Source organism: Phaseolus vulgaris, chromosome 9 (genome assembly GCF_000499845.2).
Source record: "Phaseolus vulgaris cultivar G19833 chromosome 9, P. vulgaris v2.0, whole genome shotgun sequence".
NCBI lineage: Eukaryota > Viridiplantae > Streptophyta > Magnoliopsida > Fabales > Fabaceae > Phaseolus > Phaseolus vulgaris.
Genome location: NC_023751.2, coordinates 38187162 through 38201490, shown reverse-complemented (window position 1 = coordinate 38201490; position 14329 = coordinate 38187162). Strand labels below are relative to the sequence as shown.

The window sequence follows — 14329 nt, the reverse complement described above, 5'->3', positions numbered from 1 at the left end:
TTCTTAAGAAATTATTTAATTATCATAAAAATTAAAGATAAACTTAAACAAAAAATGTGTGTTAAGAATATAAAATATAAGGGGGAGGAGCTGTTAAAATATAAAAAGTAAAAAGATATTATCACTAAATAATAGAATCATAAATAAATAAAAAAAGAAAAGAGAAAAGAAAACGTAATAGATTTTTTGGTTATAGAAAAAAATCAAAAGTTAAACGGCAATCCAAATCCCTCCCATTAGTGTTAAGAAAAACAAAACCTTGAACAGCAGACACAGAGAGAAAGGGACAGAAGCGAAGGAAAAACCCTACCCTAACCCATAACCCATATTTATGTTATTAGGTTCTTCCTCCATTGATTGATCCGTAACTCAAAACCTGCCCTTGCCGAGACCCATCCTTCCACACCCCACAACTCCACTCTTTAGAACAACACCATGGATGATCTCGAGAAAGGGATTCTTATTATGTTTGATGAATCTGGTGCCCTTGACGATGACTTGAAGAAACAAGCCAAACTTTACTGTAACTCTATTAAGGAGAAGCCATCAATTTGTAGACTTTGCATTGAAAAATTATGCTTTTCTAATCTTGTTCAAGTCCAGTTTTGGTGCCTACAGACCTTACATGAAGTCATTCGAACCCGGTACTTGACAATGACCCCAGATGAAAGGCACATGATCAGGGGCTCCGTCTTTTCAATTGTGTGCCTCGAAGACAAGAACCTCACAAGGGTTTTGGAAGGCCCTGCCTTTATAAAGAACAAACTTGCACAGGTTTTGATAACTTTGATTTACTTCGATTACCCTTTGGTTTGGTCCTCCGTCTTTGTTGATTTTTTTCCACACTTGAACAAGGGAAACGTGGTCATAGACATGTTCTGTCGAGTTTTGAATGCCCTGGATGATGAATTGATTAGTTTGGACTACCCTAGAACCCAGGAGGAGTTGACTGTTGCGAGCCGGATTAAAGATGCAATGAGACAGCAGTGTGTCTCTCAGATAGTCAGGGCTTGGTATGACATTGTTTCCATGTACCGGAATTCTGATCAAGAACTATGCACTAGTGTGTTAGACTCCATGAGGAGATATATTTCTTGGATAGACATTGGGTTGATAGTCAATGATGCTTTTATCCCTTTGTTGTTTGATTTGATTTTGGTTGGTTCTCTGTCTGATCAGCTTCGCGGTGCTGCAGTCAGATGCTTGTCGGCAGTTGTTTCTAAGCGAATGGAGCCCCAATCCAAACTGTCGTTGTTGCAAAGCCTTCATATTAGTCGTGTAGTTAGGTTAGTGACCGAGAATGATGATGCCGAGCTGGTCTCTGATGTAGCTGCATTGCTTACTGGGTATGCTGTAGAGGCCTTGGATTGCTTCAAACGCATAAATTCTGAGGATGCTAAAGGAATCTCTATGGAGCTTTTGAGTGAAGTTTTACCCTCCATTTTCTATGTAATGAAGAATTTTGAGGTAGATTCTACATTCAACATTATTCAATTTCTTTCAGGTTATGTTTCCATTTTGAAGAGCTTTTCTCCTTTGCGGGAGAAACAGCTACTTCATCTTGGGCAGATATTGGAAGTTATCCTTGTGCTAATCCGTTATAACCAAGCATACCGTGCTAATCTTGATGTGATGGACAAAATTGGTAAAGAGGAGGAGGATAGGATGGTAGAGTTCAGAAAGGATTTGTTTGTTCTTCTTCGCACTGTGGGTCGTGTAGCACCTGATGTAACTCAGATGTTTATTAGAAATTCGTTGGCAAGTGCTGTTTCTAGATCTTCAAATAGCAATGTGGAGGAGGTGGAAGGTGCACTTTCTCTTTTATATGCACTTGGAGAATCCATAAGTGAGGAAGCCATGAAAACTGGGAGTGGATTGTTGAGTGAGCTGGTGCTTATGCTTCTATCTACAAAGTTTCCTTGTCACTCTAATAGGCCTGTTGCCCTTGTTTACTTGGAGACAGTGACAAGATATGTTAAGTTTATTCAGGATAATACTCAATATATTCCAATGGTTCTGGCTGCCTTTCTTGATGAAAGAGGCATACATCATTCAAACATCAATGTAAGTCGTAGAGCCAGTTATTTGTTTATGAGGGTTGTAAAATTGCTGAAGATGAAGTTGGTGCCTTTTATAGAGACTATTTTGCAGGTAGCAATTATACAATCCATCCCTATTTCATGTTTTTCTGTTTTTTTAAATGTACTCACTCAGCATTATAATATATAAACAAAATTATATATAAACTATTCCTAACTTGCACTTTTTGTCTGGCCTTGATGTGCATGGGTGGATTGTGTGATTGGTTACTTCCACCGCCTGTCTTCTCGATTCTTTAAAATGTTCTGTTAAATTCAGAGCCTGCAAGACACTGTTGCCCAATTCACTATTATGAATTATACGGCAGAAGAGCTTTCAGGGTCGGAAGATGGTAGCCACATTTTTGAGGTATTCTCCCAATGTTTCAGGATTATGGACATTTCTGTGAATTTTTTTGTTATTTTTCTTCTCTTATATGCATTGAGGTCCTTTGACAGGCAATTGGTTTATTGATTGGAACAGAAGATGTCCAGCCTGAAAAGCAATCTGATTATCTTTCTTCTTTGCTCAGTCCTCTTTGTCAGCAGGTTGTTTTTTACTTAAAATGCAAGAGACTTTCTAATCCAAAAAAAATAACAAAAGATCGCAAGATACTTCATAAAGTTATTTGTACCCTTGTTTCCAGAAGCATTTCTTCTTTTGAGATTATTGTGGTTGGTATTTGGTGCATATAATTTCCTATCCTCGGTTAATACAGGTTGAGGCATTGCTTATAAATGCCAAGTTATTGAATGTTGAGGAGGCTAATGCCAAAATTGCTGTAATCCAGCAAATTATCATGGCAATTAATTCTCTCAGTAAGGTGCTTTTTCTAATTTAGACTTCTACTTTCCCCAACTTTTATATATTATAGAAGTCTCAAAACTCAATAAATTAGTGATAAAAAGATTTACATTTTGTTTGTTTGTCTTTATTTGAAGTTTACAGGGTAGTAGTGGAAAATACATCAACTGTTTTGTTTTCCCTCCATTCATACTATTTTTTACATGATATAGGGCTTTAGTGAGCGTCTTGTAACTGCTAGTCGCCCAGCAATTGGCCTCATGTTTAAGCAGGTTCGTATTTTCAAAATTGTTGGTTTAAGTTCTCTGGAGTTGTATATGGTTTATCAGATGTATAGTTTTTCTCTGTTTTTTTGTTTTAAGCTTTAGAAAATAGTCTCATTACAATCTTCGCCAATTTAGAAAGAATAATATATTTCTTCTACATATCAATTTAAGAGGCCATTGGACCATAAATACGTGAGCCTGCTGGTTATTTTAGGAAATATAGAGAGATAATTCTAAGAAAACAAATCCCTGTAATTATTGGATTGTTTTTAAATACATAATCCTAATATTAATAGCAAGATTCACATGTAATAAAGAAAAAAATTATAGCAAGGATAAAATAAAAAAAACTTCCTAAAAGTGAGCATCACGGTTTTGACAAATCTTATAGATGAAAATGATGGAAATTTTGCTATATAATGTATAGAATCCATCTTTTCATAATGCTTTGTGTGATTGATAATTTTTCAAGTCTGTGTCTATTTTTATTAAACTTGTGTTTGGTTTCTTAATCTTTTTGTTTTGCTAAATCTTGTAATTTTGTCTTCTATGTAGACACTGGATGTACTTCTTCGAGTTCTTGTTACATTTCCAAAAGTAGAGCCTCTGCGAAACAAGGTATGAATTAGATTTAGTGATTAAAAAACTGTTTGCTTAAAATAGATCTGTAAATTTTTATGTAATATCCATATATGGTATGTAGGTCACTTCTTTTATACATCGTATGGTGGATACACTAGGAGCATCTGTCTTTCCTTACCTTCCAAAGGCATTGGAGCAGTTACTTGAAGAAATTGAAGTGCGTATTATCTCTAATTTCTTTAACTTAAATCTTTTTAAATTTCTATATATAAATGCATTTCCTTGCATTTTGTTGTTGGTGTGTTGAAGATTTCTTGCATTGGAATGTGATGACATTGAGAATAATATTCCTCACATGTTATCTTCCCATGATTGGAACATTTTGATATATGATCTCATTAGGATCGATATGCATATGAATATGATAATTAAACCTGGTATTCTAGTATGTTGCACGGATATTGCTGTAACCTCGCTGCTACTTTATTCCATCTTGAATTCTTTCTGGTATTTGAGAATATTCCTTTCCTCTAACTGCAGGGTGTCTGACTGTCTGTCATATTTTGTCATCTTTGGTAGATTTTTGGTTTAATTATTCATTTGGTCCATATAGTTGCAAAAAAATTTCCCCTTTTAGTTCTATAAAAAACCCTTAGTTTAAATACCTTTTAATCCTACATAATTCATTTTAATCCCTTTTAGTGCCAACATAAATTCAAAATGGTACGAGTAGGGACTACAGGGGTATGGGCTCTTTAAAGGATGGGAAAAGATTGTATGTTATGATATAAAAACATAGGAGCATTGTCCCTTAATGAACCAAAAATGGAAAATGTCCTATTTATGAATAATTTCAAGAAGGGAATGAGTTTGATACTATTTTTATTTGTAGACAATGGGAAATGATTTAAGGTTGCAATGATTTATAACTTTTATTTAATAATGTCCTGGAAATATGTTCTTTATTTGGATTTGAGAATTTGCAATTATATATTTATTATGTTTTGTGAACTTCTATACTTATCTAGGGATGTATTTTACAGGTGTCGTGTCCTATATATTATTTAGAATAATCATAACTTCATATGGATAGTATCTTATTTGTGCATCATACATTGACTTTGATCCTATTTGAAATGTTAGAATATGTGAAATGTCCAAAATACCTTATAATATCTAGATTATCTTAAATTATACTTCAGATTAGATTCCCTTTTTGCCATTATTGTTTAGGATTGGTTTGTTACTTTATTTTCTTGATTATAACTTTTATCTATAAAACTTAGTGCTTTAGGTTTTATGAACATATAATCAAATCAATATCAAATTCAGATTGTTCATTCCCTTATTTCCTCTTCCTTCTATGCTTAAAACCTTGTAATTTCAATATAGTAACAGTACCATCTCTAGAGCTGTGCTGTTATCAGTCCACTGTAGAAATCTTCCAATGCTGGAATTCTACTTTGTTTTCATGGTTGTTCTTTCAATTTAGTTGTCTTTGTTCATTGCAACCATTTTCATAATCACCACTATAATGTCCTCCATCAAGTCGTACTAGCATTGTTTCCATTGTTAAAGCTGTACTTTGTAGTACTTGACCATTGTTTCCAACCATTTTCTTAACTGCTTTTGTCCACTGCTGTGACGTCTTCAACATGCATTTTACTGGCACGTTTAAATATATTCTGGCTGAGTTTCTCTTCAAATTTTGATCTCTGCCATTCAGATTTACTGGCATGTCTAAATATACATCTTTGTAGTCTTCCTAGGGAATCCTGATGAAACAACCTTTAAAAAATAGTCCTGGCTCATGCAGATTAACTTGAAGTTTTGGCTGGTCCTGGGGCAGTCCCTAAGAACCATCTTTGTACTAGCATTCTATAGTCTCATTGTATGATTTAGTATATTTTGCCAAAGGGTTTTTTGTATCAAACTTAAGGTTGACTGTTAGAATATATGGAAATATCCAAAATATCTATTCATACGAAATTATCAATATTTGAGTAATGTAATTTCTGTCTTCTCCCTCTATAGCAAAAACCCCAAAATTCAATACATGTTTGCACCTGAAGTTGGTTGTTTCATTTGGTTTGGTTGAAAGATAAAACTGTGTAATATGTTGTTTACGTTTTATTGCAGCCAAAGCAAATGGTTTGTTTTCTTTTGTTACTCAATCAACTTATCTGCAAGTTCAATACTTTGGTGCGTGACATTTTGGAGCAAATATTTCCAGCTGTTGCTGAGCGGATATTCAGTGTTATTCCTAGAAATGGGTTACCTTCTACTGGTCCTGATGCAATCACTGAGGTATGAAAATGTTGGTGCAGTTTTCTAATAAATAACTGGGATATATTTTTCCTTCTCTTCTGGTACTTGTTTTAAGTTACCTTTTTTATATGATTTCTCTTTATGATTTGATTGTTTTGTTCTTCAAATTTTAAGAAGTTTGAGCTTGTGCTATGTGATAATAATTATGCTTTGGTTTTTGTTCTTTTGTCAAATGTTCACTTCTCTATGTTTTTTTTTACTTTCTACAAGTTTTGGAGCTACAATATGACTATCTGACGAACCTTAGGTTAAGGAATTTTTTAGAACTTGGACTTAGTGTCCAACAATCCTTCAAAATTGACCTATAAGGTAAGATTTGCCCTAGTTTTAGGAGTTCTATGATTTATAATTATAGAAAGGAGCAGATCTTCTATAATCAAGAATATTTAGACTGTGTATGTATTATTAGGAACGTTTTATTTATTCCTGCATTATAACTTTATTATTAGAGGATATTTATTAGAGAATATTAAATCTCCTTTATTGTGTTGATTTCATTTTCTCAATATAAATAAAACATCCTTGTTATCATAGAAATGTAGGGTTTCAAACTCAATGTCTGTCTTTCCTATACCTATTTAAGTCATGTGTCTTGCTTTGGAACTAAATACCACCCTTGAGGATTCAATTAAGGCAGCTAGTGATCACAACTAAGGGTGAGCTTAAGGGTCCGCAATTAGAGCAACTTTCCAATAGAAACAATGACACTACTTATCTATTCTGGTACTTAGTCGCTGTGCTGTGTCATATATGGCTGTGCTGTGTCATATTCATATGAAGTGAATTTTTTTCTTAGTTCATTACTTAATTGTTTCAAATGTGAAATCCATTGTAGAAAAGCATCTTTAGTGTTACCATCTAGCATATTCTCTGCTTATAAACCCTCTCAAATATACGTAAATGATTATAAGATTATCATTATTGTGTTCCTTTTTCAGGAAGTTCGTGAATTGCAAGAACTTCAGCGAACATTGTATACATTTCTTCATGTGATTACTACCCATGACCTGTCTCCTGTATTTCTTGTCCCAAAATGTAAAGCATACCTGGATCCAGTGATGCAGTTGCTTTTGTTCTCTTCTTGTAATCATAAGGATATCCTTGTAAGAAAAGTATGTGTAGTTTTTTCTATTTATTCAACTTAGTCATTATTTTTCCTGGATCAGTTTTTTTGACAAAACATACATTCTAAATCATACTTCTTTTTTTTGCAATTTAGGCATGTGTACAGATTTTTATTAGATTAATTAAAGATTGGTGTGCCCAGCCTTACGAGGAAAAGGTATATTCTACTCACTTCTAGTTATCTCATTTTTTTATATTTTTTTCCTAAATGTCTAATGGTCTACAGGTTCCTGGTTTCCGAAGTTTTGTGATTGAAGCATTTGCTACAAACTGCTGTTTCTACAGTGTGCTGGACAGATCTTTTGAGTTTCATGATGCAAATACTGTAAGATACATGGATTATTGTTTTATATTCTTTTAGCCACTTTGTTTCTTTCAAGTGGTATGATACTACTATTGAAAATCATTGCGTATATGTCTGGTCCTCACTTTGGCTACATGTTATACGATTGTTTATATTGCATAACAGAAGAGTTTGTGGTCTCATTTTTTGTCCCTTGAAGAAAACTATTTGCTTGTTTGTTTCTCTAATAAAATGGATGTTATTTGAGGAAGTTCAAGAAAAAAGCTCCCAAGCAGAATTTAAAAATTTATTTGACATGTACAACAAAAACAATGATGCGGGTACAAGTGAACACTCTAAATAATGGTTGTATTTGAAGTAATAACAGGAGGATCATGAATATAAGGGGGCTCAAGTTACATAATTATAGAATTGAAATATTTTCAACTAGAGAGTATGCCTCTTGATTTTAGAATCTGGAAATGTCTAAATGTGATAATCTAAAGAATTATTTTTATGGTTTGTAACTGGAGTTTATTATATAGATGTCTAGATTATTTTTTATGGATGGATTGTATCCATGAAAAAATTGTTAATGGATAGATTGAAATGGATTTTTTTATAAATTAGGTCAGGATGAATAAGATTTTTTAATTAAATTTTTGATGGATCAAAATGGATTAATGATTTTTTTATATTATCCATTATAATTTGGAATAAAATTTATCTAATCCGTTGTCCTTAGTCTTATGGTTGTTTATTTGTTTAAAAATGATTGTATATTCAAGGGTGTCTCCTGACCTGATCTTAGATTTGCTATGAACTAAGTGCATGTTTGAAACTGTTGTTCTAGATCAAAAGCTCTGATTAGATAGTAAGAAAAAATAAACTAATATTTTTGCAAAATAAGTTGAACCAAACACAGATTCTTTGGCTTGTCTAATGAGTTCCCTGTGTTTGGTTTGTTTGAAGGAAATTTCTTTAGCTGAAAAAGAAAAAAGAGGGAAAAATTGTGTGATGGCATGAACAATTATCAGGGTGTAATTGAAGGATACTAGTATATGGTTTTTGGTGTTTGTTATTTTGGAAAATATATTTAAAATATTTGTATATTTAATTAAGTTATACCTAAGAAAGCTAAATTTCTTATCCTTGTGTTTTGACGGTTTATGCCAATTTTTAGTACTCATTCTTCTTCCTTCTATTTTCAATTTTCGGTACAGTTTGTTTTGTTTGGAGAAATTGTGCTGGCACAGAAGGTAATGTATGAGAAATTTGGGGATGATTTTCTCGTTCATTTTGTATCAAAAGGATTATCCTCTGCACAGTGCCCACAAGATCTGGCAGAGCAATATCGTCAAAAGTTGCAGGTAAAAAAAGTTTATGGCGATGAAATGTTTAGAGTATCGTCCTTCTGAAACAATGCAATTCTTTTTTCCCAATATAACATCCTGGAACTTCTTATCTGCCATGGTTATGTTGTGAGTAATTTGATGAAAAGATTAGTTATGGTCCGTAATGTCTCTTGCAAAGTAAAATATGAATAGTAGTAGTAGTGCGTGTTTTTTATAGGTGAATCAGGCGATGAATATGTGTTGTGGTGGGCTAAATACAACAATATTTTTGTGCAGAGTGGAGATTTAAAGGCACTAAAATCTTTCTACCAGTCAGTAGTGGAAAATTTGAGACTACAGCAGAATGGAAGCCTTGTATTCAGATAGCATACACTTGTATTGGAAAAATTAGCGAGGCCTCTTCCTATATATATAAATATGGCTTTGTTTTTTGGCCGTCTCCTAGTTTGGGGTTTGATTTCTTTCTACAGAAGGTAGTTACGATTTGTTTTTGATGAAATCAAGTTTGATTTAATTTTTGAATGACCAGTAAATGTTGGCCCTCAATAGTGAGGTGATGAAACGGTGGGGCACTCTGCAGAGTTGTGTATATAGCTTTGACGTCTTCCTCATGCAACCTCACCACCCAGCTCTTTATTCTTTTTGTCCCACATTTGTAAATTTTTCCTATTCTCTTAACATTAACACTCCACCTCCACCCATCGGTTTCAAGCTTGTCAATATGAGGTTCAAATTTTGGTTTTCCTATTCTGTTTACTCCCTAATTACAATCACATTTCTGCCCATATATATTTAAAAACTACATTTGTCGCATAAATATTTTTATTTGAATAGATTGAGAAGATTGTTATTATTCGTAAGTATGTATGATTTAATTTATAGTGTTTTTTTGTCTATAAATAACTTCAACCTCTCAATTGCAACACGGAGAAAGGAGGGGAGAAGGAATATCAGAGAAATTAAAAAATGATTTATTTAATAAAATTCATTTGAGGGAATGAATATATATGACAGTAGATACAAGTTCATAATTACAATCACATTCACAGTAAAGTTGTTTCCGTGAATTAGTGATCTAAGCTAGATATGAGAAAAGTGAGGTTTTTGGTTTTGGTTTTTAGGTGGAGACACTATTAGGAATCCCTCTGCATGTAACGCCGGGTGGAGAAGTAGGTGCAAGTAACTCGTAAGGTAAAACCCCTGGGCCACACCGGTTTCTGAGTGTTGGATCAGAGTTCCTTCGCTCAATCTCCTTTTCTATCCCTCTCATTTCTCCCGAGAATCTGTAGAATGCCTCGATCATCTCTGCATCACCTGACCATATCGATGACTGATGCCGCTCCCCCAAATACTCCTCGTCAGGTGAGTGTGTAGAGAGTGTGTCAACTATGGCCATATACTTTGTAGCTTGTAACAAGCTGGGCAGGGCATTTAGGAAATACTTTTCTGGATCTGCCATGAAATTCGCTTTTTTTTCACTCTTTTTTTCCTCTTCGTCTTCTGGGATTAATCTTCTCATCAGCGGAGGACGATTCGGCACATAACCTCCGTAAGGGTACTGCCCAAAATTAATAGCTGCATGCTGTGCGGACACCGTCCAAATCAAGGTGGTAAGTATAGACACAAGATCCTCACTGCTATTCAAGGTCGGCCACCACCTTTGATGCCTTAGATCAGCATGCCCCACATTGATTGCCTCAGAGTACCATGCTTGTAGCTCCCTGTCGTTGCAAATCTGGCTTGGATGGCCGTAGTAGTGCTTCACATAGGCGCCAACCCAGTTCTCAATTGCAGACCACACCATAAGCCCATCCGCAGCGTACGGGTAGTCTTCTATTACCAGCTTTACACCATTTGGTTGTGTTGCGTCAGGTACCGCCATTCCCCTGCAGGGATGAATCATGCAATCAGATTCATTTATAAGATTCGTTCAACTCAGAAAATGTGTGTTCTTTCATAACATGAAAGTTTTTATAAAATAAAAAAATTAACCTGCGTATGAGATCTGCGGGAAGGCCCTCCATGTCAAAGCGCCACAAGTTCTTGTATGCAGCAGAACTGATCTCCGCGCAGTAGCGCCCAGGTGTAAAACTAGACTCGATGATTCCATCAGCATTGATCAGTTTCTGGCGAGCTAAAGCATTGATATCCAGTGTGTACCTCATGTGTGGATCCAACAGCTTAAAAACAGGATGCATTGCACTTAATTGTCTATGAGCAGACAGTATAAATGGTTCCGTGCAGGCATGTGTGCGTAACCTGTATACAGTTTACCAAACAATTATTTTTAACCAACAAGATGTAATCAAATTGTAGTTAAATAAAATATATGAAGCACTTCCGGATTCGCTTACCAATGGTTAACAAGTTGGTGCACACCAGCATCATTGGCACAAACATGAGCTTTGGCAAGCTGCCACTTCCAATATGTAGTTGCATCCACAGGAGGGGTAACTATGCGTTTCGATCCCGAACTTGGTCCGAGGCTAAGTTCTATAGCAATTGGTTTCAGAGTGCCAAGCGGTGTCAAGAAAAATATGGTGCGGGTAGCATAGGATTTTCTACCTTCAAGGGCATTGATCCCGTCAACAAATGGAACATAGACATCGTGATAATCTATCATAAACAGCTTATTTGCCTCTATTGCCTGACAAATTCGAAGTAAAAAATTTAGTGTTAGGGTCCCAATTGTTTTAAGATAACTCATGGAATTTGGCGACAAAACATTGTTAGTTATTTTATCGAGGACTTTGAGGAGTACCTCTTGCACGGTCACGCCATTAAGTTGTCCCAAAATATGCTCTTCTTTCAGTGCAGACTCTTGGTGGCCATAAATTTCCGGGTCAAGTTTGCTGACAGGTGGGAAAACTTGAAGCCGCTCAATGTTAATAGGGTTGACTCCTGCTATTGCTTGCCTGGCGAATTCGTCATCTCGAAGCCAGGCAAACTTGTCCTCTGTATCATAAACACATCAGATCATTAGTTTAATCACCTTGGTTACATTAACAATTATATATTAGTCCACATCCTAAACAATATAATCAACGATAGCATGAATGAAACAATCTTAGACAGAATTAAACAGATTATAATGGGTAGGCATATATCTCTTATCTAACCAATGAAATCTAAAATTGAAATATTTCAGCAAAGAGGTAAAAAAGGGAGCTTTAGTTATGAAGGAAAACGCAATGGACACTCACTGGAAATAATTTTGGGAGTGTCATACTTGAGAAGTCCCTGGGTGCATTGCTGTATCTTTGTGACCACTTGTGAGAATGGGATTTTCTTTATAATGTCATCTTGCAAGGACTGGCCATCATTGTAAAGGTCGTCAAAGTCTGAAAATCTGTTGAAGTCATGGTTATTAGCAGAAAGACTAGCCTTAAGGCCAGGGATCAAGTTATGCAGCACTGCCTTGAGCCTCTTGATTACGAATGTGTTCAGTTTAGACTCGTCGAATTGCTCGTCTCTTGGTACGTACATAGGCTGTGGCAACTCCACACGACTCTCTGCATGCATATCTGTAACACGCAATTTACAGTGTTATGCCAACGTACGTAAAAGTTAAAACACAACACAATGAAAAGTATATATTTTATGTAGAATTAGAAAAGAAATAGTGATTGAGTTGTTGATGTTACCTGTATCAGTGGGGGCGCGACCAGTACGACAGCGTCTTGGGTATGGATGGTTTTGGGTTCCACCAAGAATGGGTCTGGTAAGCTCAATTCCTGCATCTGGATTACCCAAATCGTTGTATGTGTCGAAATCATATATTCTATCAGACAATTTTCTAACTCCTTTCCCATCACCTCTAAGACTTATCAACTCCTTCTCCCTCAATACTCTAAGCCCACCAGGTGTGTCACAAGGTAAATATGCCTGACCAAATAAATTAGATTAATTAACAGAATAAAATATCAAACAACTTGTACGCAATAAATTACGAGTTCTATCTTTCTGTGAGTGAGTGGGTGTATTAAATTGGGTAGCGTCCATGTTGTCGGTAGTTGAGCTTAAATTAACCCAGCATTGGTCAATAAGAATTCTGTAAACTCATTCTACGGGTATAATAATCTATGGCTGCTTGTTTACGATTTGCAACTTGTGATTATTGAGGAAGACTTTTTCTTTGATGTAAAATAATACCAAAGCAGCTGAGTCTACAATTGAAAGTTGAAAATTTTGGATAATAATAAAAGGAATGCACGTTCAACTGGTTACCATTAAAGAAATATAACTAGCAATTTAAAATTAAAAATGCTTTGACCTTTCCAAGTTGGTTACCTTGTTAGAAAAGAATATTCTCTCTCCTTGTACCCATGAGTTGCAGGGAAAATGAACTGCTCCACTCACAAACCCTTCGATCACTATACTTTCCAAGAAGAACTCTCTTTGGTGTTTGTTTGTCACAGCAATAGCTCCAGGGACTCCAAAATTCGAGTCCACAATGAATTCGGTTGTATAATTAACTCTCTCTGCTTTCACACTGGATTTCTTGGACCAGTCCTTTAGGGCTGCTTTGTTGCTCTTCTTTGGCGATTTCGTTTCTAAGAAGCACAAATTCAATGATTGCCAAGCAGTTAAATGGGAGAAAAAGAATATTTGATCGAAGAAAGGAGTTTTCTAAGAAGTGCTATAGTTTTATATACTAGTTCCTATGATCGTGTTTTATGCAGAGAGAGGTGGGAAGTAATTGTGATAGGCTTACTTGGATCAATGTCGTTGCTGATAAGCTCCAGAACAACATTTCTTGTTCCTATTCTATCACTGATGGCGTCCAAATGCTTCAGCATGGTTTCTCTGAAATCCTCTCTGATCTTGTTCCTCACTGTTACCACAGCTCTGACCTTGAATTGCACTGCCTTCTCTGCATGCACTCTAAGGGTGGTCTTCATAAAATTCTGACTGATAGCTGCCACAGGAAACCTTGCTGTTTTTCTGAACCTCGTACCCCTTCTTGTGTTCTGGAAAGGAAGCAACATAGGATTACTGTGAAGAAGCAAATTGGAAGAAGCAAACGAGGTCAAACCCGTGAGCTGGTTTGCAAGAGCCATGGGCATGTTTGCTGCTTCTTTTTCACAACGGAAGAAGAGTTGAGTTCAGTTTGTTTTTATGTTTAGGGCAGAAAGAAGAAGAAGAAAGAAGAAAGAAGAAAGAAGAAAGAAGAAATAGTTTAGTATGAGGGTGAGTTCTTCCCTCCATATTTATTTTCTTTCTGAACCTTATATTTTCTCCCAGAAAGGGCTACCAAGTCAAAACCATTTTCTTAGGTATAATAAAAACTCCGCGTGGATGAGAAACAAAACTATTTTTATATTATATTTATATTTAATTTAATTATAACCCAAGTACTATTCTCTTGTCCCTCAATACGTTTCATATTAATTATATCCGATGCAAATATGTAAGGAGTGTGAATTCAATCCTCCTCACAAACTTAACATTAGATACCTTTCTTCTCTTTTCTTTTTTATGATTTTATTCCAGAATCCCTTTTTATA

General features: G+C 35.3%; 2 protein-coding genes across 3 annotated transcripts; one reads left to right on the top strand and one right to left on the bottom strand.

The window, feature by feature from the left end:
- The first annotated feature begins 174 nt into the window (after window positions 1–174).
- LOC137820421 (exportin-T) lies at window positions 175–9569 on the top strand. 2 transcript variants are annotated; one of them, XM_068624507.1, is made up of 13 exons: window positions 175–2151; window positions 2359–2448; window positions 2538–2627; window positions 2798–2902; window positions 3096–3155; window positions 3705–3767; window positions 3853–3948; window positions 5871–6038; window positions 6998–7162; window positions 7279–7341; window positions 7411–7509; window positions 8691–8837; window positions 9099–9569. In XM_068624507.1, exons 1-13 carry the CDS (start codon window positions 436–438, stop codon window positions 9186–9188), a joined length of 2952 nt encoding a protein of 983 aa, XP_068480608.1. In that variant the 5' UTR covers window positions 175–435; the 3' UTR covers window positions 9189–9569. The 2 variants fall into 2 exon arrangements, with proteins under 2 accessions (XP_068480608.1, XP_068480606.1); XM_068624505.1 differs by having other exon boundaries at window positions 6998–7171.
- Window positions 9570–9772: 203 nt separating this feature from the next.
- On the bottom strand, window positions 9773–14052 carry LOC137820422 (linoleate 13S-lipoxygenase 3-1, chloroplastic-like). The gene is made up of 8 exons (XM_068624508.1): window positions 13537–14052; window positions 13113–13375; window positions 12467–12707; window positions 12026–12346; window positions 11584–11777; window positions 11177–11469; window positions 10815–11081; window positions 9773–10708 (listed from the first exon to the last, which is right to left on the bottom strand). Exons 1-8 carry the CDS (start codon window positions 13886–13888, stop codon window positions 9940–9942), a joined length of 2700 nt encoding a protein of 899 aa, XP_068480609.1. The 5' UTR covers window positions 13889–14052; the 3' UTR covers window positions 9773–9939.
- Between the last annotated feature and the right edge of the window lie 277 nt (window positions 14053–14329).

Bases quoted from the DNA above. Each gene is read 5' to 3' on its own strand.
- LOC137820422 (XM_068624508.1), bottom strand. From the start codon at position 13,888: ATGCCCATGGCTCTTGCAAACCAGCTCACGGGTTTGACCTCGTTTGCT. The intron at 12,708-13,112 runs GTAACCAACTTG...TTATTTGGTCAG, and splicing joins GAATATTCTTTTCTAACAAG to GCATATTTACCTTGTGACAC. The intron at 12,347-12,466 runs GTAACATCAACA...TGCGTGTTACAG, and splicing joins TCGCGCCCCCACTGATACAG to ATATGCATGCAGAGAGTCGT.
- LOC137820421 (XM_068624505.1), top strand. From the start codon at position 436: ATGGATGATCTCGAGAAAGGGATTCTTATTATGTTTGATGAATCTGGT. The intron at 3,949-5,870 runs GTGCGTATTATC...GTTTTATTGCAG, and splicing joins AGTTACTTGAAGAAATTGAA to CCAAAGCAAATGGTTTGTTT. The intron at 8,838-9,098 runs GTAAAAAAAGTT...ATTTTTGTGCAG, and splicing joins AATATCGTCAAAAGTTGCAG to AGTGGAGATTTAAAGGCACT.